This window comes from Microchirus variegatus, assembly GCF_963457635.1.
Source record: "Microchirus variegatus genome assembly, chromosome: 10".
NCBI lineage: Eukaryota > Metazoa > Chordata > Actinopteri > Pleuronectiformes > Soleidae > Microchirus > Microchirus variegatus.
The window spans coordinates 11909436-11932732 of NC_139811.1; the positions used below are offsets into that span (position 1 = coordinate 11909436).

The 23297-nt window shown below is 40.7% G+C and overlaps 2 protein-coding genes across 2 annotated transcripts; one reads left to right on the forward strand and one right to left on the reverse strand.

Annotated features, from left to right (window-relative positions):
• Window positions 1-334: 334 nt before the first annotated feature.
• Window positions 335-4912, reverse strand: nudt9 (nudix (nucleoside diphosphate linked moiety X)-type motif 9). The gene is made up of 7 exons (XM_083896064.1): window positions 4688-4912; window positions 4528-4617; window positions 3758-3844; window positions 3511-3622; window positions 3075-3221; window positions 2903-2987; window positions 335-2208 (listed from the first exon to the last, which is right to left on the reverse strand). Exons 1-7 carry the CDS (start codon window positions 4870-4872, stop codon window positions 2063-2065), a joined length of 852 nt encoding a protein of 283 aa, XP_083752190.1. The 5' UTR covers window positions 4873-4912; the 3' UTR covers window positions 335-2062.
• Window positions 4913-7137: 2225 nt separating this feature from the next.
• Window positions 7138-18824, forward strand: mapk3 (mitogen-activated protein kinase 3). The gene is made up of 9 exons (XM_083896057.1): window positions 7138-7516; window positions 9860-10042; window positions 12917-13106; window positions 15571-15687; window positions 15764-15878; window positions 15966-16097; window positions 16782-16891; window positions 17570-17698; window positions 18354-18824. Exons 1-8 carry the CDS (start codon window positions 7320-7322, stop codon window positions 17687-17689), a joined length of 1164 nt encoding a protein of 387 aa, XP_083752183.1. The 5' UTR covers window positions 7138-7319; the 3' UTR covers window positions 17690-17698; window positions 18354-18824.
• Window positions 18825-23297: the final 4473 nt, after the last annotated feature.

The following is a 23297-nucleotide window of genomic DNA, read 5'->3' on the forward strand; positions in this document are numbered from 1 at the left end:
CAATTTAACTTCCTGAGTGCATTCCTGAGCTGTTTGCAAAAAATATACACAGTGCAGTATATCTTGCTGCAGTCTGAGAGAAGAGTCTGTCTGGTTTGAGGCAACAATACATTCAATTTGGTAAATTACCAGAAGATGAGCTCATTCATTCAACAGCCAAAAAAATCATTATGCTGATGAGAAAATCAGTCACCGTACACAAAACACCCCCTAATAAGATGAACACAATGGATAAATGTTTGTATGGTATATTGTGAAGTCCTACTACAAATAACAATATATACAAAAGACACATACAGAAATGAAATGACTGCATTTTATTAGTTGTGGAGCACTTCATGGTCTATTATAAGGGCTTTAAGATGTACATGTGATTTCTTAATCTATTACAACAACACGAGCCATTAGCCGTTACTCACGCTGTAGGATCAATACAAAGTGAAAATACAGTACAAAGTGAAATACATTTGTGAGGGGAAAATGTCCAAATCCTCTAAACACTTCATAATAATAAAAAAAAACACAGGAGCATCTCAGTGACAGGTTTCTCATGTCTTCATTCTACATGCCTTTACACATTATTCATGTTACAGGGCAAGGGACTTGCAGTATTTTTGTCATGTTTACATTCCATGCTTCTATTTAAACTTTTTGCTGATTTTTGGTAAATGTATACCTTTGTTTTCTATTCTCAGTGTGATATTTTGATTATTGATGGAGCAACTGTAGCCACAAGTGAAAATTAAAGTGTTCAGGACATTAAAGCCGGTGATTAGATGATTTTCGCAAAAACACAAACACTCTAATAAGTGCTCCTACACTGTAAATGGTCCACTTTAGTGTGTAGAGTAAGTGGCTTGGGTGCACAGGGAGTCGAGTAGAGAGATAAGAGATTATACTACATAGTGTCACTTCAGTGGTAGAAACTCCCCACTCAGTGCTTCTGGTATCAAACCGGAAAACAGCTGAATATTATGTTATACAAATGTTCTGGTCTGATTAGAGTAAATAAGAAGTAATAGAATTTGTGTTTTTTAATGTGTGTATGCGTGAAATCAATTTGTTCAGTTTGTTGAAACATGAGATACATTAGCTCAAGTAGAGATTCATTCATTCATTGTCTACCGCTTTATCCTCCATAGGGTCACGGGCCTGCAGTGCCAATCCCAGTTTGCATAGGATGAAAGGCGGGTAATGCACACCCTGGACAGGTTGCCAGTCCATCACAGAGCCCCATGTGGATATTATTAAAACAAATTTAAGTTTGGTTATCTGTTGCTGACAGCCATTTGCTGACAGAAGTGTTGGATTAGTAATCCTAACAGATGCAAGGCACATAATGCGAAATTCTCATCGCAAATTATGCTCACCAGAGAAATGACACATATTTATGTGAACATTTGGAAAGGCGGAGCTGTTAAAATGTGAAATGGCCGTTTGCTTTCGCTCACTATTGCCACTCAATTTGTCCTGTAGCTTCAGCTCAACTTCATTGCACTGCTTTTTCATATTTGATTCACATGTAAATAAAAAAAATGTCAGTCTATACTTTTGTCTCCCTTTCCACACTAACATTCATGTAGTATGTGTTACTATCAACAGCCCATTGTGTTTGTACTTCAAGAACTCACTGGGTTGATTAAATCCTTGTTAACACTGAATTAATTAACATAATATGCATCTGGCTTCCTTTTTCTTTCTTTTTTTTTAAGTCTCCTTGTTTCAGTCTTTTGTTTTTTTAACATTTCCTCCTCTTTTCTGCTCTGCTCAGCTCAAACACACTGATTTCATTTCATGTATTTCTGAGCAAAGTGCAGCCAGGCCTTCATCGAGTTACATTTATTTAATAAGTTCTGTTACATTAGTAGTAGATCTGCATAGCCACATTGTTCACAGTAATAAGATGCGTCTTAGGCTTTCACTATTACAAGTGTGTTAATAATATTTAAATTAGTGCGGTACATAATTCTGTGCATCATGCATATTAATAATTACACAAGTGCTCTCAACACAGAGAGAGAGAGAAATAATGCTCTTTAGGTTTAGAGTCTTGTTGCTTTGTTTACCAGTGGGCTTTCCTCTCTTTGGCAACCAGCTCCAGAAAATGTGAGTGATTCGCGTAGAGGGCCAAAGACGAGTCAACGTCAACCCATTGGACTTGTCCTGCGTCGTCACCAGCTTGCAGCGGCAGCTCGCTCACGCTGTTGCCTGCAGTGACAACACAGATATCAGTGTTCAATGAAAATGTAGTTTGTTGTCCCGGAAAGAAAATGTTGAAGTAACTATAATCAGCTATGTTAATTATCTATGCACTTATGGGGCTATTGTAGCAGTAATTACACAATTTAAAAGGCCTGTAGGCCACGTAAATATTCTAATCTGCCGATATTTGTGGTGGTCTGCACGGAATACCTGGTCAAATAAAAGGGTTCTACCTCGAGCCAAAAAGGGTTCTCATATGGGGACAAGCCAAAGAACCTTATATTGTTCTACTTAGCACTTTTATTTCTTCTAAGAGTGTACATGTCAACTGCACATGCTCCCTGTAGCACGACACTTTTCAGTCCAGATGGTGGCGCATTTTGGTCAAAAGAGACAACAAAAGGAGACCGTAACCATGGAAGCTTGCTTGAGGTCACACCCACACATTCACAACACACTGCACAAAGAATACAAGGACACACTGTACCAACAAGGGTGAAGTCCTGGCTAGAAATCACCACCACTGGAATGGAATGTGAGCATGCATGCATGGAACGCTATTCTGACGCGGACCCTCCTTTTAGTATGAATGGAAACGTGGGCATATGCAAAAATGCAAAGTGGCAGACTGACCCAGCTCTAGCCTATCAACAAGCAATGGGGTTATTTAAAAAAGGAAGAAAAAAATGATTATTAATACCCGATTCATCATGAAAGTTGACTGCGACCGTCTCCATCCAAGCATTGTCCGTGTTTCTAGGATCATCCACATACCCTTTATAGACCTGAAGGAGAAAATAACAAATGTTAGTTTTTCTAACGATTAAGTACCCGTTGACCAAAAAACGTGACAGTGAAAGAGTAACTCAAACCTGAAACCCTGGCGATTTAAAGAGTTTATTAATACGCTCTTGGATTTTCGCTCTCTCCGAGGGCGACACTGAAAGGGAGTTCAAAGCTTCTTCCGAGAATTCCCGTTGCAGCGTGAGCGAAACCTGCTCCCCTGCATCCACCATCCCCTACAACAGAAGCACATGCACACACGTAAATGAGCAAGCGTCAGGAGCATGAGAAGCTATGAATTTTTTTATTTCATTCCAAAAAGTCCAGAGCGTCACGTCTTTTCAAACTGTGTTCTTCATATGTGAATGGCAAAATGTTCTGTTAATCTTTGATTAGCAGTGAGCATATCGGGGTTGGCACAGTAAAGAGTAAAGGTAGGAGGACGCAATCATAACACAATCAAAACACAATCAAAACAATCATATCAGATCATAATAATAAGATTAAAACATGACAGCCACTAACCCCGGGAATGGCCCACTCTCCACAGTCCTTCCTCTTGATGGACACAAACTGCAGGACAGGCTTTTTGGAGACTGGGTGATTTATCTTGGCTCCTTTGGCATCTACTTTCCACCTTCCAGACAGTGACATACAAAAGTAATTAAGTAATTAAGAAAAACTGCAAAGTGCACAGAGTTTCCTGTTCTAAAGAGTTGTGATTATTCGACATCCTGATATTGACCAATGTGTACGGTAAAGAAAAGATTACCTGCTGACGATTGGATCAGCTGCGTGATTGGGTCCCCATCTCCCCAGCAGACCTCTACCAGTCAACCCTGTACGTCCACGAGGATTCCTGAATGTGGGGAAGACAGTGTCTTTTATCAGTATATTTTTATAAATGACAATATGAATAGAGTAAATCCCTGTAGTACTGTGGTCTTTAACATTAAAGCTTAATTAAGTGATGCCATTGGAATTACAATTTAATGAAATAGTTCAGGGATGTGAAAGGGGTGCCATTACTAAAGATCCTACTAAAAGGTTGACATCCAGAGAGCAGCTCTTTGCAGCTACTGCAGGATTCAAACGAGCTTTAGGAAAGTGTTTGGCACATTAGCCCCTCAGAACAAGCTAAATAATACAGCAACTTTCATATACAGACTTTCATGGACATAATTTTTGGTAGTCTTTTACAAAAAAAAAAAACACAACTTTATCTGAAATAACCTGGAAATGACATAAGTAAAAATACAGAATTTCTGTTAAAATAATAGAGGAGAACTGGAGAACAATTTGGAGAAAGAAACCCCCACAGTGTTCTTTTCTGTGAGAGCCAAATTTTTCAACACCGACTTGATGTGACAATACTAAAAGATATGAGGCAAATTCTGCGGAAAGAAAATGCTCCAGGTCAGATTTTGAGTAAATCATGATCTCTAGATGCTGCAAGGGCACCAACAAAATGTGTCCACAGCTGCTTTGTAACGCGGAAATTGTAAAATGCAAAACCATGTCTCTTGGTGCTTCACAACTTACAGTGGCTTTTCCTTTTCCACCTTGTACTTGCCCTCAAAGCTTGTCCTGTCCACGGCACCGTCCACAGTGTTGAATTTTGGACTGAAAGAACTGTAAAACAAACACATTAATGTCAACATCTAGTGCTATTTTTACCAAAGTACACTTGTATGTTGCTCACCCAATATCAGGGTCAGCCCATGCTGGTTTCTTTGCTAGTACAGGGTCACTGTGACTGACTGGATTATACTGTGGCCAGTTCTGACTCCAGTCCACATTGGCATCGGGCACTGGGAAGCGTTTGATTTTGGATCCTGGGTACTGAGGGCATCTGGAGTTCTTATGAGGCACTGTTGAGGGTGGCATTGTGCAGACACTGGTCGTGTAGCGGTAACAACAGCTGGAAGAAATTGGCCTGATCGTGTGACTGGTTCTGAAGGGGTGAGAAGATGAGCAGGAAATAGCAGACCTGCGGGGAAAGAAACACGAGACAAAATGATGATCTGTCCGTCTTCCCAGCAGCAGCAGCAGCAGCAGCAGCAGCAGCCCATGTCCACTCCTTGACCTTGTGGCTTCGCAGAAAATTGTATCCAATTTCTTCCACAGTATACATTTTCTGTCAGAAACTGAGGATGCATATACTTCAGAGGAAACCAAACTCTCACTGCAAATCACTAGAATATTGATAACATCACGATAACAGGATCAGAGCGGCTTTACACTACAATGCACACATCTGTCAACTTAAGTAAGCCTTGGATTGTTACTTTATGCAGTGATACACAAGTTTACGGCGTATATCGACTACAAAAGGCCAGGATTTCAGTATAACCACTTAAAAATGGACATTCATGCGTATCAACTATGGTTTTTGACAGAAATTATACTCATGTAATATGTTTCTGCAAACAAGACAGAAGAGAGACTGTCGTAAAAACACTAAATATAATAAAATTCATCATGTGCATACTCTTTTTGTAGGTTTTTGTGCTGCTGGTTTGGCAACCCACTACACCACCGATTTTATGTAATTGGTTTATGACATTTTACACTTGTGTGATTTTCAAAATAAATATCACGCGTCAGCATGGATATGACTGACTGTTGTAATTCAAACTTTAATCTCCAGCACAAAATTGTCGAGAAAAATGCATTATTAGCTTGCTATAAATGTACAACTTGACAAGCAGCGAGATAAACGAGTTCATTACCAAACTCCGGCGGAGCAAACAGCGTAAGGAAGTCCGAAGAGAGTGAGCGCGACGCGAATCTGGCGAATCCAGTTGGGTCGCAGAAGGAAATGAACCATTCTTTTTTACGCAAAACCAAAACATGCGGCGTGCTGACAGTAACCAGGAAGTACGCCGCCCTGCGCCGTGACGTCACCAAGGGGGAGTGGTTCCAGCGAGCAGTCGCACTCGTTTCCATGGCGACCACACTAAGGGGTTTACTGGTCTATGTGTCCCTCTCACAAACAAAATAACATGAACACACAATTTTGTTGTTGTTGCTGTTGTTTTTTTGAATACTATACACGAATTTTCATCATGTTAAAAGATGAAAATTCAGCTGTTACTTGTGTTGTACAGGGACAAAGCAGATGAAAATGCACACAGTGTTACACGTAAGTCTTCATAAGATGTGCTTTTATTAATTTAGCATAGGGAACATTCAAATTACAGCAAGCAAGATACATTAGGTAAAGAAATTAACTTTAAAAAATGAGTGATGCACAGGATGTTTTGTTCATGTAGTATGTGCAAAAACAGTTATTTGAGATTTAGGTTGAAGTCATTAGATTGTGGAGCCTGATAAAATACCGCACATGCTTCCTTTTCTAACACTGCACCTCATTAAGACTGTATGCAAAGAAGGCATTTCACAAAATGAGTCACTTCTAGTCATTTCATTTTTCACAGTGTTGCACCTTAAAAATGCACTTGCAAATGTTTTCTAATCATTACCTAAATAAAATAATGATTAGGTTGAGACTAAGTCAGATAGCTCTTTAAACAGATTATTCTTTTAACTCAGTCATTTCTATGTGTTAAAATATATTGTTTGTATATGTATGCATTACAATTGCTTTTTAGATAAAATAAATTTGCTAGTGACCAAAAGTGTTTGTTGAAGATGAGATACAGCTATTAGAGATACATGAATTCTCACTCACAATTAATTGAATTTTGCAATCCCACTTTATACTTTATATACACTTTATAGGACCAAAAAAACATGAAAACTGTATCATAGGAACAATACTTTAACACTTTTTATATGCTTTTAATATAACATTATGATTGCAAAAATTACAAATAACTTATCAGAGGTGAAATATCATAACATAAAATAAATATATAAACTAAAATGTGATAATAAAATATTGTTTTTGACATTACAGTACAACTAGCATGCAACAACATATATGGGCACGCCCACTCGTGGCTGCTGCCTGTTTGTTTCGCAGATTTTGCCTGTTATGCAGTAACTGCACTGGCGGTGCCTCCATCTGGAACTGTAACCAACTGGCGTAACTCCGCCCAAACAAGTCATCGCAGAAACGATATCTAACGCTCCCGCACTGCCGCGATTTGGCACGCGCATTTACGCTCAGTGCTGAGGCCAAATCCGCGCTCGCGCACGAAATCCGTTTACAGTCAGTTGGTAGAGGGCCTGGTGGTCGGTACTGTGCTCCGTCAGTCCAAACAATCCGCACGGTTAAAGCCTCGGACAGACGTTGAACCGTGCAGAGAACTGGTGGTGGTCTCTCGGCGACACACACTGACAGAGTAGCGGCTCTTTGGAGAGGAAGAATGGCGGATTCGAGCTGCACCGCAGCAGTGGGGGCCGCGGACTCCAACTGCCCTGTCGCTGCTGCTATTGCGGATGGAGCGCCCGGAGCTGCGGGTACCAAGACTGGGTCCGAGTCCGTGAAGGGCCAGATGTTTGATGTGGGACCCCGCTACACGAACCTGTCTTACATCGGGGAGGGGGCGTACGGAATGGTGTGGTGAGTAGTGCTCGTCTTCTCTGTTGGGCCACCGTACAATCATGAATCAAAAGTGCTAGCTAACACGGGCTGTTTGTTGGTAAATACAGTTAGCCAGCTAAGTTTAGCTGCTGTGTGCAACAAGCGCCGTACAGAGAAAGAGAGCGGTCACGATGTTTGCGTGTTTTCAACGGCCGTTTTTGCCGTTTAGACAGTGGTGAAGCTGAGGAAGAAGTCCGTGTCTCCTGTGGATAACATGTTAGCTGTCTGGCTACAGGCGTGGCTATGAGCTTTACAGGAAACAAGATTGGGAGTGATTGCGCAGGACGCTGTGCCTGATATCTGATCAGAAACCTTTCTGCAGGCTGCATTTGACCGCACATTTAAGTTAATTATCGCCGCAGCCATTTTTTCCCCTCTTCCGGTATCGGTCTCCCACTCACATTTCATCATTTATACTTCAGTTCTTCCACCGTCAGTCTGCTGCAAAACCGCTGCACAGGATGCAAGTGTTTGCGGCCTTGTCATACATGTAAACTGCAGCCCTGTTGCACGAACTATCAAAGCCCAATCACTGAGGCTGAGGTGTGAACACTCATGAGATGTGACAGTCCTGCTTGTCAGTGGCACGAGAGCCGGGGCCACACGTCCATTTCAGCAGGTCACACCGTTTGGCTCACTGTCATCTCCATGGAGGAGTGTGACAGCATGGTGCACTCTGGGTGTGTGTGTGTGTGTGTTTTCTGGTATAAACACCGTTTTTTTCCGGATGAGTTGTCCTCATGGGAACCCATGGATATGGGCAGGAGACTCGGGACTAAGATGGGAACTGTGTTTTGGTTAATGTTAGGGATGGGCCGATACAATACTCCTTGTAGGAGTAGTCCAATACTGGTTAAAATCATTTAATCAGATAGTGGAAAATGGAAAAATAGGAAAATGTGATATGTTTGTAAACCCTTAAATGTCCAGTGTGTTTGAATTAGTCGCATCTAATAGTGAGACTGCAGATTTTAATGAACAGGACTATTCTGCTTACCCCTCCCTGTCCGAAGCACATTAGAGAACTATGGTGGCCTCTGCATACCACTAAGGCTGTTGCCCTTCTTCATTTGCACAGTGCTTTTACTTCCAAACATGAACAGCACTCTCTGACTTGTTTGACCGTTTGGACTGCTGTAGAAACATTGCAGCACAAGATGGCGGCCTTCATGAAGCAAGACCCTCGCCTGAAGCACAATTAGAAAGATTTCCCAAGGCTATAAAAACAAAACAAATATTTTAAAGCAATTTTACACTTCTACTATCCTACTTATGGGCAGTAAATCCAAAATGATGACAATAAAAACTCCACAATGGACCTTAACTATCACGTTAAGGCCTCCAGTCTGTCATGTTTGGGCTTATTTTAAGATTAAAATAGGAAATCCATTTAAAAAGAATTAAAAGAGGAAAGGAAGCATTGATTGAGTCACGTGATCCATTTATGTCTTCCTTTATGGGAACAAAATATTAGTTGTTATAAAGAGGTAAAAGAAAAAAATGGCATCCAATTGATCTCAGTATTGTTAGATACTCTGAGTTGTGGTCTTGTATTGACACATAAAATTCTTATATAGCCTTTCCTAGTTAGGGTCAGGTTTATGCATTAGTTATGGCTGAGATTAGAGATGAGACTTTGGAACAGCTGTCCAAGTGAATAGTAGTCACTGTAGTGTCCTAAAAAGAACAGCTGCACAAACCTATATATGTGTCAGTGTCACTGTGGTTGTGTGTTTCCGCTGTTGCAGCATTTTGTGTTGGTAAACAACACTCACTGGTTGGTACGAGGAGAGAAAACCCAATAGAACGTAGTAATCTGATTTAACGTCAGCCTGCCCACAGTATACAGTGTGTTGTGCAACAAGACGGAATACTTTCACCGATAGTCAACAAGGTGTGATGTGATTATTTGCGTTGAGGGTGTGTGTCCGTATGAAAAGCTGGCTTTAATGTTTTTGTTATGTCATCTCTAAAGGAAGTCAGTACTTCTATCTGATCTATAGGGAGATGAGCCGTAAATGCAGCAAAGCCAGGAACACGCCTTTCATACCTTTCACAACTCCTTTTAGCGCTGCCTGTTCTCCATCTACTCTACACCTACACTACACTGACATTGCACCTACACTTAGATCTACACCTACAGCACTTCACAACCCATCCCAGCTGAAAGACTTGTGTCAAGCATGCATCTTGGCAGAGGAGACACTGAGCCGGAAACGGCTTCAGTGGAGCTCCGTGTCCATCCCTGATTCTGATACAGTCACTGTGTATGATGCGCAGAGTGTAACATGAGACTTGTTTTGTGCTTTCTGCCCTGTTCAGCTCTGCCCTGGACAACGTCACAAACCAGCGTGTTGCCATCAAGAAAATCAGCCCCTTTGAGCACCAGACATACTGCCAACGCACACTGAGGGAAATCAAGATCCTGCTGCGTTTCAACCATGAGAATATCATTGGCATCAACGACATTCTCAGGGCACGGAACATTGACAACATGAGGGATGTGTATCCTTTACACGATTGTTTATCAGTCAGTACTGTTGTTTATGTTTTCTTCTTCTGCTGTAGTTTGACAGATGTGGTCTTCTACATAATGAGTGGTTATTTCAGTTACTGTTGTCTTTCTCTCCTCTGACCTCTTGCCTCCACTTTATATTTTCCCTTTTTTGGACATAACTTTAGATATGGTTGTGCTCCCCAAAATCCCAGTAGATCAGTATAATATCTGAAATATTCAGACCAGCCTGTCTGGCACCAACGCCCATGCCCCGGTCAAAGTTGCTTAAATCACATTTCTGATGCACTGTTTTAACTTCTTTAGATTGTTTTGACCATGTATACAGCCCAGTTCAGATGTCGCATGTATTGAACAAATCTAATGTATCTCGGTGTGAACGTGTGATAGGGGAAGAAAAAAACATTTTAACCATGACGATAAAGAAGTCGTATAGTGATCAGACTTAATATAGTGGTGATGGCTGAAAATAAATTAACATATGAGCACTCATTAGACTAAAAAAAACAAACAAACAAGAAACTACATCAGATGGTGCAAGCTGATGAGGCTGATGAGGCTCTAATCCATCCTGAGGATGGATTGTGTTCATGCAGCCACATTCATCCTCAAACCACCTCCGAATGTGGTTTCTGTGATTGGATCTGAGGTTGCATTCAGGATGCATTAGGACCCTTCAGACCTGTACTTGGTATGAGCTGGCCTTGATTGGATCACTCGGGATGGATGTTAATACCAGGTCTGAATGGGGTCTACGTTTCGAAATGCATTGAGCTGATGTCATGTGATTAACTGACTTAGATATTTGCGTTAACAGCAGTTGACGAATGTTCCTTTTATAAATTAGCTGTTAGCATGTTGTCCCTGGTTTCACGCTGAATCACACAACTGAACTCAGCAGCTCTGTCTGAAATTGATCGAGGCTGTGTGTGGCGAGCAGTTTAGACAAAACGAACAATCCAAATAATTTATTCAACAACGAGTTACTACACACTTTGATTATTTTGATCTGTGTGTTCTGCACACCAGGCTTATTGTTTGTTGTAATAGCCTACAGTCTATAAATAGCTACTGGAACCAAAGTTGAGTGAAAGGTAGGGAGTGTCTTCTGTGATGTGTTGTTTTGTTGCTCAGTCCTTTCAGATAGTCATCAGTGACCGTTCAGCTGCTATCAGTAGACCGTGTGTATGGCCGGTCAGTGAGTTGGATGACCGACTGCTGCTTTGACAGTTTCTCTGTGAAAAGCTGCTTTGTCCTCTGAGAAACAGCAAAGAAATGTGTGATGTCCTTGTTCTTTTTTTTTTTCTTCTTTTTTCGTCTGGTGTTCTTGCCTGAGCTGCCTGGTCGCTCCACTTTATTGTGATGTAATGTTTTTGACTTGCAATCACTCCTGATTAGGACAGATGTTAACGAATGCAGGGATCAACACCAGTGGGTTCTAGATCAGCATGACTGCATGTCCACAGCGATGCTAACAGATCTGTCAGGCTGTAGTAAGGCACATCTTATTATTTTAACAGGTGTTTGGTCATAAACAAAAATTGTGCCAAATGAAACATTGAGGGATGTCAATGCCTCTACCAAACTTAGGCCGTTCATTTAGTAGGTATGAAAATATTTCATTTAATCTTGAGCGGTTGATTCACTTAAAGGCACCATATGTAAGAATGTGGCCGGAAACGGTTACTACACTCAATTCAATTCAATGTTGCATGATTTGACCAAAAACACAAGTATGGATTTTTTAGAGCCCTCTGGGCTCTCAGCACCTTTTGTTTTTGCATGTTTTGGATTGGAATGGAAAAAAAGGTTTCCCAGGATGGCCTGAGCCTTCTGAGTGGCTTTCACGTGAAATATATTGCCAAGGACGATCAAGTAATGTCTGAGCCTGTTCTTGTTTACAATGCTCAATTTGCCAACCTATCATTCCAAAAGTCTGGTTCATGGTACAAAAACTCTCAGAGAAGACGCCACATATTTTGGTTGGTTCTATAATTTCTGTGGTCACCATTTTCAAAGCTTCTGATGTGGAAAACACTGATTGGAGAACAACATTGCACAGTTTATACACCAGTGATTTCTAAATTCTCAGCCACAGCCCTTGGGTGGGCCTTTTTATGATGTGGACCTAGTCACCAGATTTGCTGTCCACACTACTTGTGAACTGGGTCGGCCAGGATGTCGGTCGTGTATGTAAAAGAAGAGTTGATCTACAATGAAGTCTAGAAAACGTGACAGATTCATTCAGCCCCACGAGCTAGAGGCCGATCTAATGAGCGAAGCTACCGAGTGCAGCGCAGACGATGATGTGCCTCACCGCGTCTCTAAACACCCGAGACTTGTGAATACATGTTTAAACAAAGTGTATTATGACGTATGCATCAGCGGCTTCTTAGCTCACATTCATGCAGAATTTCAACGCTGAAATGGAGAAAACACATGGTGCACACGCCTCCACCAATGTCGCTGAGTTTTAGAAACTCTCTTGTCCCTCCCATCTAATTTCAATAATCCAAAGGCATGGGGACTGTTCACACTTGGCATTAAAATGCATCTTGAATGTGTCTCCTCTTGTCCAGTATCTGGCATCCCCACCTTTTATTCAAATCCACATAGACGTCATGATTGCTTGTGAATCAAAGCTCTACTCCCACTGCTGTAACATAAAATAAGATTTAACTAATAAATGATGGTGATCAGTGATGATATTGTACCCGATGTAGTATCTAATCCGTCCTGGAATCACCTCCAAATGTGTTTTTTTGTGATCCTGTCTGAGGAAGCTACATATAAGGGCCTTCCTTTGTGCTTTTCCTTTTGGCGACTGTCGCCCGTTGTCCTCCTTGACTCGTGCGTCTCTCCAGCTACATTGTGCAGACCCTGATGGAGACGGACCTGTACAAGCTGCTCAAGTCCCAGAGGCTGAGCAACGACCATGTCTGCTATTTCCTCTACCAGATCCTGCGAGGCCTCAAGTACATTCACTCAGCCAACGTGTTGCACCGTGACCTCAAACCCTCCAACCTGCTCATCAATACCACCTGCGACCTCAAGGTCAGCTCACGAAACGCATGCACACAAACATACGGCTCCTCACTTGCGTCTACAGGATGTCCCATCTGTTTTCTCCAGGATTTTTCCAGTTCAGAAAATGGGTCACTTTATATGTCACGAAGCCATACGTACATTTTATATTTTATTTAGAATTATACATGTAAAATGGGTATTTAGCATTCATGTTAGCATTGCGTGAGTGTGTTTTCAGATAATAGGGCGTAGCATACAAATAATGTTACATCAGGGGTTGTTTTTTTTCCACAAAGACCAAATGAAGGCAGAATAATAACAAAGAATTACCACAAGTAACTAGAGCTGTTAACTAATGATTATTTTCACATTTAAGAAGCCAAAACAATCAGAAATCTTGTTTTAATGATGGAAAAAGTTTCAAACGGACTAATCGATTATCAACTAACACACTGCAGCTTTAACCGAGAGTTCTAATATTTCCTGCACTTTATGTTGATTTAACACTGAAAGAAAGGAAGAATCCTGGGAGTGGTGGACACGGGTGATGGATTGACCCTGATCCCTCTGGCCTCTTGTGTTCTGACCCTGTCAAAGAAAACTTCCACACCTTAAATGTTTAGTTCCATGACAACACAGGGGAGCCTTTGGCTGCTCTTCGTGTTCTGTCATCTCTCCTAATTAATCTTACTAGAATCGGCTTTAATATTTTTGTTTGTTCAGGCTTTAAGTGCAAAGCTTGATGATAGAAACACTGGTGTAATTAATTATAGTATATGAGAGCACATGAGGTGGAAACTTGTTTGCAAAATGCCCTGCAGACACTTTCCTTTCCTGATTCCACTTTGTCTGTGTTTATTTTGTTTTAGCATTTAACTGGCTGAACGTGAAGCTGCTTTAAGTGATATACACTTAAAGATAATAAGGAATCATTTTAATTGTTCAGTTAGAACAATGAAAATGAGTTATGATAAATGAGTTATTTCTAGAGCACATTTGCAAGCAACCAGGTTTGACCAAAGTGCTTTACAAAGTAAAAGCCTGTTGCGTTGAGGACACGCTGCACTGATCAGCCGCAATGTCAAACCAAAACCGGTTTTAATGTTGTGACTGATTTGGTGGACAGCTGCGCGATGGTGAATGTCTCAGTAGCGCGATTCCGCCTCCTTCTCAGTTGGCAGTCAGTGTAGCACTGTGAAAATTCGCTCTCCACCTGCATTGTAGGAAACATTAGAAACCACAAAGTGAAAGAGAAGTTCCTGAGAAGTTTACGGTGTTCAATTGAAGAGTGCGTTATAAGCATCAGATATTAATTATGTACAATTAAAGCAATTGATCTTGGCTTGGCTAGTCATCAAGGCTCTCTTTGCTCTTCGACGTGTTGTTCAGGCACAGAGAGACAACCTGAATTAGCTGATCATGTGCGAGTAGGGAGGAACAAAGGCAGCGTATGTTGTAGTGGCTTTCTGATACATTCCACTTTACAACAAAAAGGAAAAAAAAACAAATTTTCTACAGTTCTACTCGCCACATCTCTGGCTTCCTGCCATTACTTTTGCTTAATGTGTCTCCATTTAGTATGTGATAAGTACTTTAAGCCACTTTTTTGCCACATTTCTGTGCATTCTGTACAGCATTACTGGATTGTACTGCCTGTCTCCAGATTTCCTGTAATTAAGTTATTTGATTATTTGTGTTTTAAGACAACTTGGGTCCCCCAAGAGTGAAAAAAAACAAACTAGAATGAATTAAGAAACATGACAACTCACTGCCTGTCCTACCCGATCCACAAATTAATGTCTTGACTAAACCTGGTGTAATGGACCTTTTTCATTGCAGATATGTGTCAACATGACAAAGTAGACCAAACACAGTACACTTCTTCTATAAAGAAGTGGGGGGCAGATATTTTTGTATTCTGTATGGTCATTTTAGCATTGCTTAAAGGTCCCATATTATGCAAAATCAACTTTTTTTTAATCATTTACAGCCTTATGTTTGGGACTCTGGAGGCGCTACCAGTCGGCAAAGTGTGAAAAAAGATGACGCTCATGTTTTTGTGACTTCCGCGCGCACTGGGACGTAACAAGACGCTAAATTCCTTGAATTGTTGTTTCGTGGAGCTCCGCTTTGTTCGTAAAACACGCAAGAGTGCTGGTCAGGGCAACAGTATCCCAGTAGCCTCTGTGGCTGATGTCATTTCGTGTCCCTTAAGTTTCATTTGACTTTTTATTATTAATTTTTTAAAGGTAAATGCTAAAGGTGGACCTAAAGAGATACTACTAAACAGAGCGTTCTGAACGGGGCTATTTTGGCAGGGTGATTGAACTGCTGTGGTGCTTCATCCTTATGGTATTTTGACCAAAGCATGTCACAGACATGTTCATTAGGACACCAGGGAACTAGGTTAACTTGGAGAAATAGGGTATAATATGGGACCTTTAAACAAATCTAATGCTGTGACCTCTGACCCCATTTGTCTCGTCCTCAGATCTGTGACTTTGGCCTGGCACGGATAGCCGATCCTGAGCACGACCACACAGGTTTCTTGACAGAGTACGTGGCTACACGTTGGTACAGGGCTCCAGAAATCATGCTCAACTCAAAGGTGGGTTTGTCAAAGAAAAAAAAATGTGGATTCTGTAATTTGACTGGATGCAGTGTTGACTGTGTTTGTGTTTCAGGGCTACTCCAAGTCCATTGACATCTGGTCAGTGGGCTGCATCCTGGCTGAGATGTTGAACAACAAGCCCATCTTCCCAGGGAAACACTACTTGGACCAGTTGAACCACATATTGGGTGAGATACCGTTTAATTTAACATCACTTTAAGTTAATTAAACCATGGGTAGCCAAATTAACGTCTGTTACTTTCCTCTGTGTGCAGGCGTCCTTGGATCTCCATGTCAAGAAGATCTGAACTGCATCATCAATATGAAGGCAAGGAACTACCTGCAGTCCCTGCCTGAAAAACCCAAGGTCCCCTGGGAAAAGCTCTATTACAAGGCCGAACCAAAAGGTATGATGATGTCATTTAATTGTTGTCATTGGCCTTAGTTTTTAGAAATGTGGAGGTTTTTTTCTTTAGGGCTGAACAATTTAGAGAAAATTTATAATTTTCTATTTTTCTGACACATTGATATTGATTTGCAATATACATTTTAATTTGTGGCTTCTGTTGAGTATTCACTGTGCAATACATTTAAAAATGATTGATTGATTGGAGGATAAGTTGGAAGTGAAAGATTTGAACTGTTTCCAACATGTAAGCGTTTTTTAAATATTTTTATTTCACTGCTTCAAATTGTGATTTTGACACATAAGTCTTAAGAGGCTACTTAGCCCTGTGTTGAACATGACTTATCAGCTGCTGTAAAATAATTTAAAAGTTACTTTTAATCAAATTAACATTGTTAATTTCATTTTACAATGGGTTTTTAGTGTATACTGGGATACATATTGTTGTCAGAACTTTGTTGTTTCTGGTAAAGTGAATCAAATTATCATAGATAGATGGATAAAGACTTTGTCGATTCACATCGTCCAGCAGCTCTTGACAGGCAGGTATAAAAACAGACGAGTATAAAACAAAAGAATTCTTATCAAGCATGTTTTCCATGAGTAAAATGGTTATCATCATATTTCATGTTGCTGCACATCCTCATGATGGAACTAACCAAACCCCTTTGTGACTCGAACACAGCCTTGGACCTGCTGGGCCGTATGTTGACCTTCAACCCCATCAAGCGCATCAGTGTTGAGGAGGCTCTGGCTCATCCTTACCTCGAGCAGTACTACGATCCTACAGATGAGGTATGAAGTCACAAGATCAGTCGCGGTGGGAATCTTTAGGTGTCTCACGAATCGATTACGATTATAAATCTGTATCTTGGTTCTATGCTTCTTTGTTATGTGCTCCCCATAAAGTGTCCGCCTTTTCGTATCGTCCATGTTTGTTATTTAACATTTAAATAATCTGGATTTTGGACATATATCCATGTATGAATCACAATTTCATCTAAGAATCAGTGTTTCTCCCCACCCCTATCGTTCGCTGTATCAGTATTGAAACTGTTCTTTTCTCCCGAAGAAGAACAATACATGGAACAGAAGCTGAGCTCAAATCAGCCAAATTTTTTTTTCCTCAAACCACGAGCCAAGTTTTAATAGTGAGCCTTCCCGCTTTGTGCTCAGAAGCCTCTTAGCTGTGTTTGGAATGTGGCCAGTATTAGTTAAATAACATAATCGCAAATTTATGTAAGCACACTCTGAATCCCGGTACAGAGTGGGACGTATTTTGTCTTTTCTTGAAGATTTTGTACTTCCTCTTTAATGTTTGTTTGTGTGTGTTTTTTTTAAATCAAGAGTATTTTAGACTGAGCTCTCATAACAACACCTCCAGATCGCTGCTGCTGCTGTGTTGAGTTTAAAAAACTGTAAAGAACATTGTGACACGGATGTTAAAATTTTTTGCATTTGTTTTGTTTATAGCCGGTAGCAGAGGAACCCTTCACTTTCTCCATGGAGCTCGATGACCTTCCCAAGGAGAAGCTGAAGGAACTGATCTACGAGGAAACGGCTCGTTTCCAGGAAACCTACCAGGGTTCCTGAGACACACAGGTACATCCTAATGAAACGCAAATGCACGCATTCACATTCGAGCAGAACCAAATCTCAGGTTCTTTTCTTTTTCAAAAGAAGAGCAGCTCTACAACATCAACTGTCAACAAGATTTATCTCATGCAATATCAGCTCTTATTTTTCTAAAAAAATGTGAGTCAGAGAACCGTTATGATTTGACTGATCATTTGAAACCACTAGATGTCAGTGGAGCACCTGCCATTTAATGTGAATGCAAACACAGACAAACTTACACATGCAAATGTTGCAGCCTGGAAAATCACGTCACAAATTTTAATTATAAAACTTCTTTCATAAAACTGATTTTATGGGTTTTGTTATCGTGGTTCCAGTGTCTGTGCAATGGAGCTGCAACGGTCTGACACGTTATTTTAACTGTGTATTAGAAAGTGAAAATCATTTCATTTTCATCTAAATTGCGATATTACAGGGAGTTGCACTCGTTTTTATTGAAATACACATTTAAAATGACTAAATCTGTGTGAAACAAAGATTTTTCTTCCGTCTGTAGAATTTGATCTGCAGGTCAGGACAATATTCAATCTAAAATGGTATTTCGACGCGCATTTTGCGATTTTTGCAGTAAGCCGCTTTGCGACGTTGTTGACATCGTTTTATTTTCCCCTTTTCTCAGCCCTGAAGAGTGACAAAGCCATGCAGAGGCTCAGATCGAGAAGACTCCAAAAGACATGCTAAAAACAAAAAAAGAAAAACCAATCTTCAAGGAAAACCAACAAAAAGAGAAATCATGAAATATGAACATTTACCTGCTTATCTTTCCATTTCTACTGCAAAAGAGAGCTAAGTTTAACTTCAATTACTGTGGTTGGGTGGGCTGTTGGGGCTCTGTCGTACTTGAGCCCCTTTTTATTTTGATTCTCATGTCGGACTCTCCCTCCTCTCCTCTCACCTCACATTTGTTTTGTTGTTTTCCCTCCCTTCTTCTCCTCGTTCACCTCTTCTGCGCCTGTCGCTGATCTGTCTTTCCTCTCTGTCGCTCCTCCTCATATAATCATAAACTACTGTATTAACCAACACCGTAACGTTTCATCTCGGCTCCTTGTAAATTAACAACCTGGAAAAATCGAGGGCTAAAAGAACGGAGATGCTAATTGGGTGTGTGTATATAAAAGAATATAAAATGTTTTTTTTCTTTAGTTCTTTTTAAGTGTGCTTGTCGCAGTTTTCCTTTGAATACCGTTGTTTGGGTGTTTTTCGGATCAGTTCAAAGTCGTATTTGTATGTTTTTTTTGGGGATTTCTATTTGCAAGTCGTTTTGGAACGCTTGCTTTTGAGACAAACGGTCAGTGTTTTTATCGGCATGTTGGCAGGTTTATAGATTTGTTTGTTGTCGCTCTTTTTCTTTTCTCTTTTTTGTTGTGTTTGTTTTTGCTCTTTAAAGAGAAACTGTGTATGATCTTCATATGAATGCATGCATTCCTGAAATTTACCAAAGTGGCAGAGAGATGTGAGAAACTTGGCAACCGATGGAACACCGGGTTTTTACTGGAGCTACATTTCTTGACGAGGACATAGACACTGATCTGAGTTGTTGTTGTTTCTCGACGTATCGGGAGCTGATTTTTACAAACTGTGATGCCTAAGCCCCGTTTTCCAGACCGTTCATGAGCTGCTGTTTTCTTACGTCAATCCCCCGACTCCAAAATTAGACTCGTGCTCTAAGAATGAGGCTCGAAAACACCAAATATGGCGTCATTGAGTCACTGCATGATGCAGAAATGCTGCCAAACGCTGACGTAAGACACTGCTGTGTTCGCCCTTGTAACATCACTTTACTGTTGAATACAACCAGTGTCTGCATCACATTCCTGTATTAAATTACATTCCTGTAAGAAACACCAAAAGACAGACTGATGAACTTGTCTCATTACACCACTGACGCCGTCTGTCCCTCATCCTTCAGCTCCTCCGACTCCTCATTTTACCTCGATGCGTAATTTGCTCTGGAAAATTGGGGTCTGTTATTTTTTTGTTTTCATGGTCCCATTTCTCGTTTGATCCAGGACAACCACATGGAGCGAGAGGTGCATGCAGGCTGAGACCCAACCGTCACTGAAGGCCTCATTATCCATTAATCAAAGCAGGGCCGTTTTTATAAATGCAGCCACGTGCATGTTTTCAGCTGGCGTTTTTGTAGACGACGGTTAGTGCGGCGTACGTATAAGCACAGGTGAATCTCAGAACTCATCCGAAATGTCTCAGTGGGCCCGGGAAACTCGCTCGTCTGAAAGGAATGCGCTCTTTGTTAATGTTTACCGCTACAACACGGCAGAATGTCCACCGCGGAGGGGAGGAAAAAAAAAAGGCCTGTCGATACGAGTGTTGAATGTAACCGTACTTACTCTGTGGACTCTGTCAATGTACTGTAGCGAAGTATTCCTCGACTGCACCTTCTGCGAGAACTGTTACCGGTCAATCACAGTCGGAACCCGGGAATGCAACCATCCTCACATCGTCCTTGTTGAGTATAGAGAAAACCCACCCCCCACCCATTCTGGTTTTCTGCTCCTGCTCCCTTCTTTCTTTTACCTGTGTGTCACCTGTAAGCATCCAGGATTTCTGTGCTAAAGGTTGCCCTTAATGACACATGCACATGTTCGCTGTCCTCATCAGTGGTTGGCGTCCTGCTCTCTGTGACCACGCTATCGTTTTTTTTTTTGCAGCTTGGCATGCATCCACCTCTTTCACCAGCTCAGTCTGCACTATACACCCCCCCCCCCCCCTACCTGTCGCATTGGGACCAGTGTTGCACCCTCCTGCACCAAAATTGGTTTCTCCTCATTGGTTTTTGTTCAGCGTCATTGGGTGTTCTCCCCCCCCCCCCTCCCCGTCAGAAGCCATAGCCAGGACTCTGGGATCGTTGTGAGGTTTTTATGGTGCATGTGGTGACGCTGTTTGTTTTTGTTCCTCCCAACTCTCACCATGCTTGACTTAAAAAAGAAAAAAAAAAGAAAGAAAAAGGGCTGCTTCCCTCCTTACCTGTTTTTGGCTAATCGACCATGGGATAACTTCCTACACCTGTGTCGCTGACATTTGCTGCCGCGCTCCTCCTCCTCCTCCTCCTCCTCTTCTTCTTCTTCAGAAAATCATCCCATCCCCTCATAGGTCATGGACACTCTTACAAGCAGGAGAACTTGCTCCAATCATGTGACTTAATCAGCACGCTGGCACTTTGTCCTTCTAGCCACGCTTTTGTCTCCTTCAAGGTTATTCAGGATGGTCCTCCCATCCCCGTCTTGTATCCTGCTCATCCAGCTTTAAGTTTGTGTGTGTGTGTGTGTGTGTGTGCAGTAATTTATGTTTGTGTTAATTGTTTATGTATCATCAGAAACATAAAGCCAAGGCTCGTTTTTTTTTTGTCTGGTGTGAGTTGGTACTGTGTATTTTGTCCTCACAGCTTGGGCCCTCTCTCCCTGTACTTGCTTTTAAATCTGTGCGACTGTTTTTGCGTTTCTTTTTCACAAACGGTCGACGCAGGTATTTTTTGGGTGTCTTTCTTGTGTATATTTGAGCACTAGTCAAACAAGCGATGCATGCTATTTTCCTCAACCCGCCCCCTCCCTCCACGACCTGCCACCAGACCAAACATCTCACCGGGTAGAACTATAGGAAGGAACCAAGAGAACCACGTTGGTTGCACACAGAACACACTGGCACTCATTCACACGCCCTCTTTCTAACTGAGCAGTGTGGCTGTGTGAGACGTTGCACTTGAATGCACCACATACATTCACACACTATCTACAAAGGCCTGTCTGTCGTGAGGCCCGTTTCCAGATATCGTTGTTTTTAAATGGCTGTTCTTCTTACTGCTATTGTTGTTCTATTGGTGAGTTGTTGTATTTTTCTTTTCAGTTTTTTTTTTATTTTTACGTAAAAAGGGAGTTAAAGTTGTTTCTTTTTTTTTTTACTTATTAGAATGTTTTTATTTGTATTTCTTTATTTCTCATATGGTTGTGATTTATTATTGGCAGTGTTCTCGATCTTTTTTGATGAAACCTAGTTTTTGTTTCGTTTTCTCTTTTTTTTTTGCTGTTTAATTTTCCCTCCAAGATCTTTACAAGAAATGATTTCAAAGAAGATATAAGTAGATTGTCAAAGAGCTATGAGTTATTGAGGGTTATAGTCTGTATATTCTATGGGTATTATTAATTAAACGATTAACAAAGAAACAGAATTATATACATATAATTAAATAAAATTTCCTGATACTGTTATGACTCTTTGTGGACTTGTTTTCTTGTGTTTTTTTCACTTTTTGAACTCCAACAGCCAAAGTTCACAGCTACAATATGATATTTAAGTGATGAAAAATGGCATAGTCGTTATTATTCTTCTATTTTAGAGCAGCTTCTTGTCAAGTCTTAAAGGTTTTCTGTGTAAATTAGTGACATCTAATGGTGAGACTGCAGATTGGAGGTATGAGAGGAAACTACGGTGGCCTTGACAGTCCACTAATGACACGGATCTCTGCTTACAAAGTGTTCAGAACATGGCAAGGCACCCAAGTCAAATATAAGACATTCAAATGACTTAGAAATGGTCTATTGTAAGGCTAAATTGTCACTTTTCTACCAATAAACCCTCCAAAATATGATACACAGAGCCTGTGACCTTTGAGCTAATCCAGACTCTTGTCACTATAATCTGCAATAATCCTGTGCCTCTAGTTTAGTTTCTATCGTGTTTCTAATCTGTTATATTTAAATAATAGTAATATTTGTGTACTTTTATATTCATATACTATATCTTTCTATATGCATTTGTGTTTTCAAACTTTTATTCTTATTTCTTATAACTTTAACAAGAGAATGTTTGGGATCAATTCTAATCTAACCTAATCTCAATGATTGTAAGCTAACAGGACCTGGGACAATGGGGAAAAGCAGCTTTTTGTTTGTAATATTTTTTATATATATAATGAATATGTTCATTTGACGTTTTTGATGTAATTCTCCTAAAAAAGCTTACTACTACCAATAATCCCACCATGACCAACTCTTCTTCTTCTGTTTTTATTTGGTAGTAACGAGTAACAAAGACAGTTGGAGGAAATGTAGTGGAGTAAAAATAAAAGTTGCTAAAAATATATATATATAAATAAAGTGAATTACAGTTGTGTTAAATGTGTGTACATTGTTACGTTACAAGACTGAATAAAAGCACATTAAAACAATTTAAAATAAGAGTAAAAAAAAAGTAGAGCAGTTTCAGGTGAATGTATGTGAAAATATCTCATGTGGATTGGTTGGTCATGTGCATGTTAAACCAAGACTTGTGTGTCACAGACCGGAATAAAGCAGGGAGTGCACAACATGTCTCAGCACGGCGTCGCCCTCCTGCCTCGACATTCCCACGGGCTTTTCCTGAACGAATGGAATGACTGACGGTGTCAGGGAAAACAGACAGAGTTGTCAAACACTGAACGCGGACGCGTACTTTTACAACGTAACCTGTGCACATCCTGTTCACGCAGGTGTGAGGAAAGAGCCAGAGAGTCGCATTGTGCTGCAGAGAATAACACAAAACGTTTTCTAGTGAAATCCAGGCTTGTTTT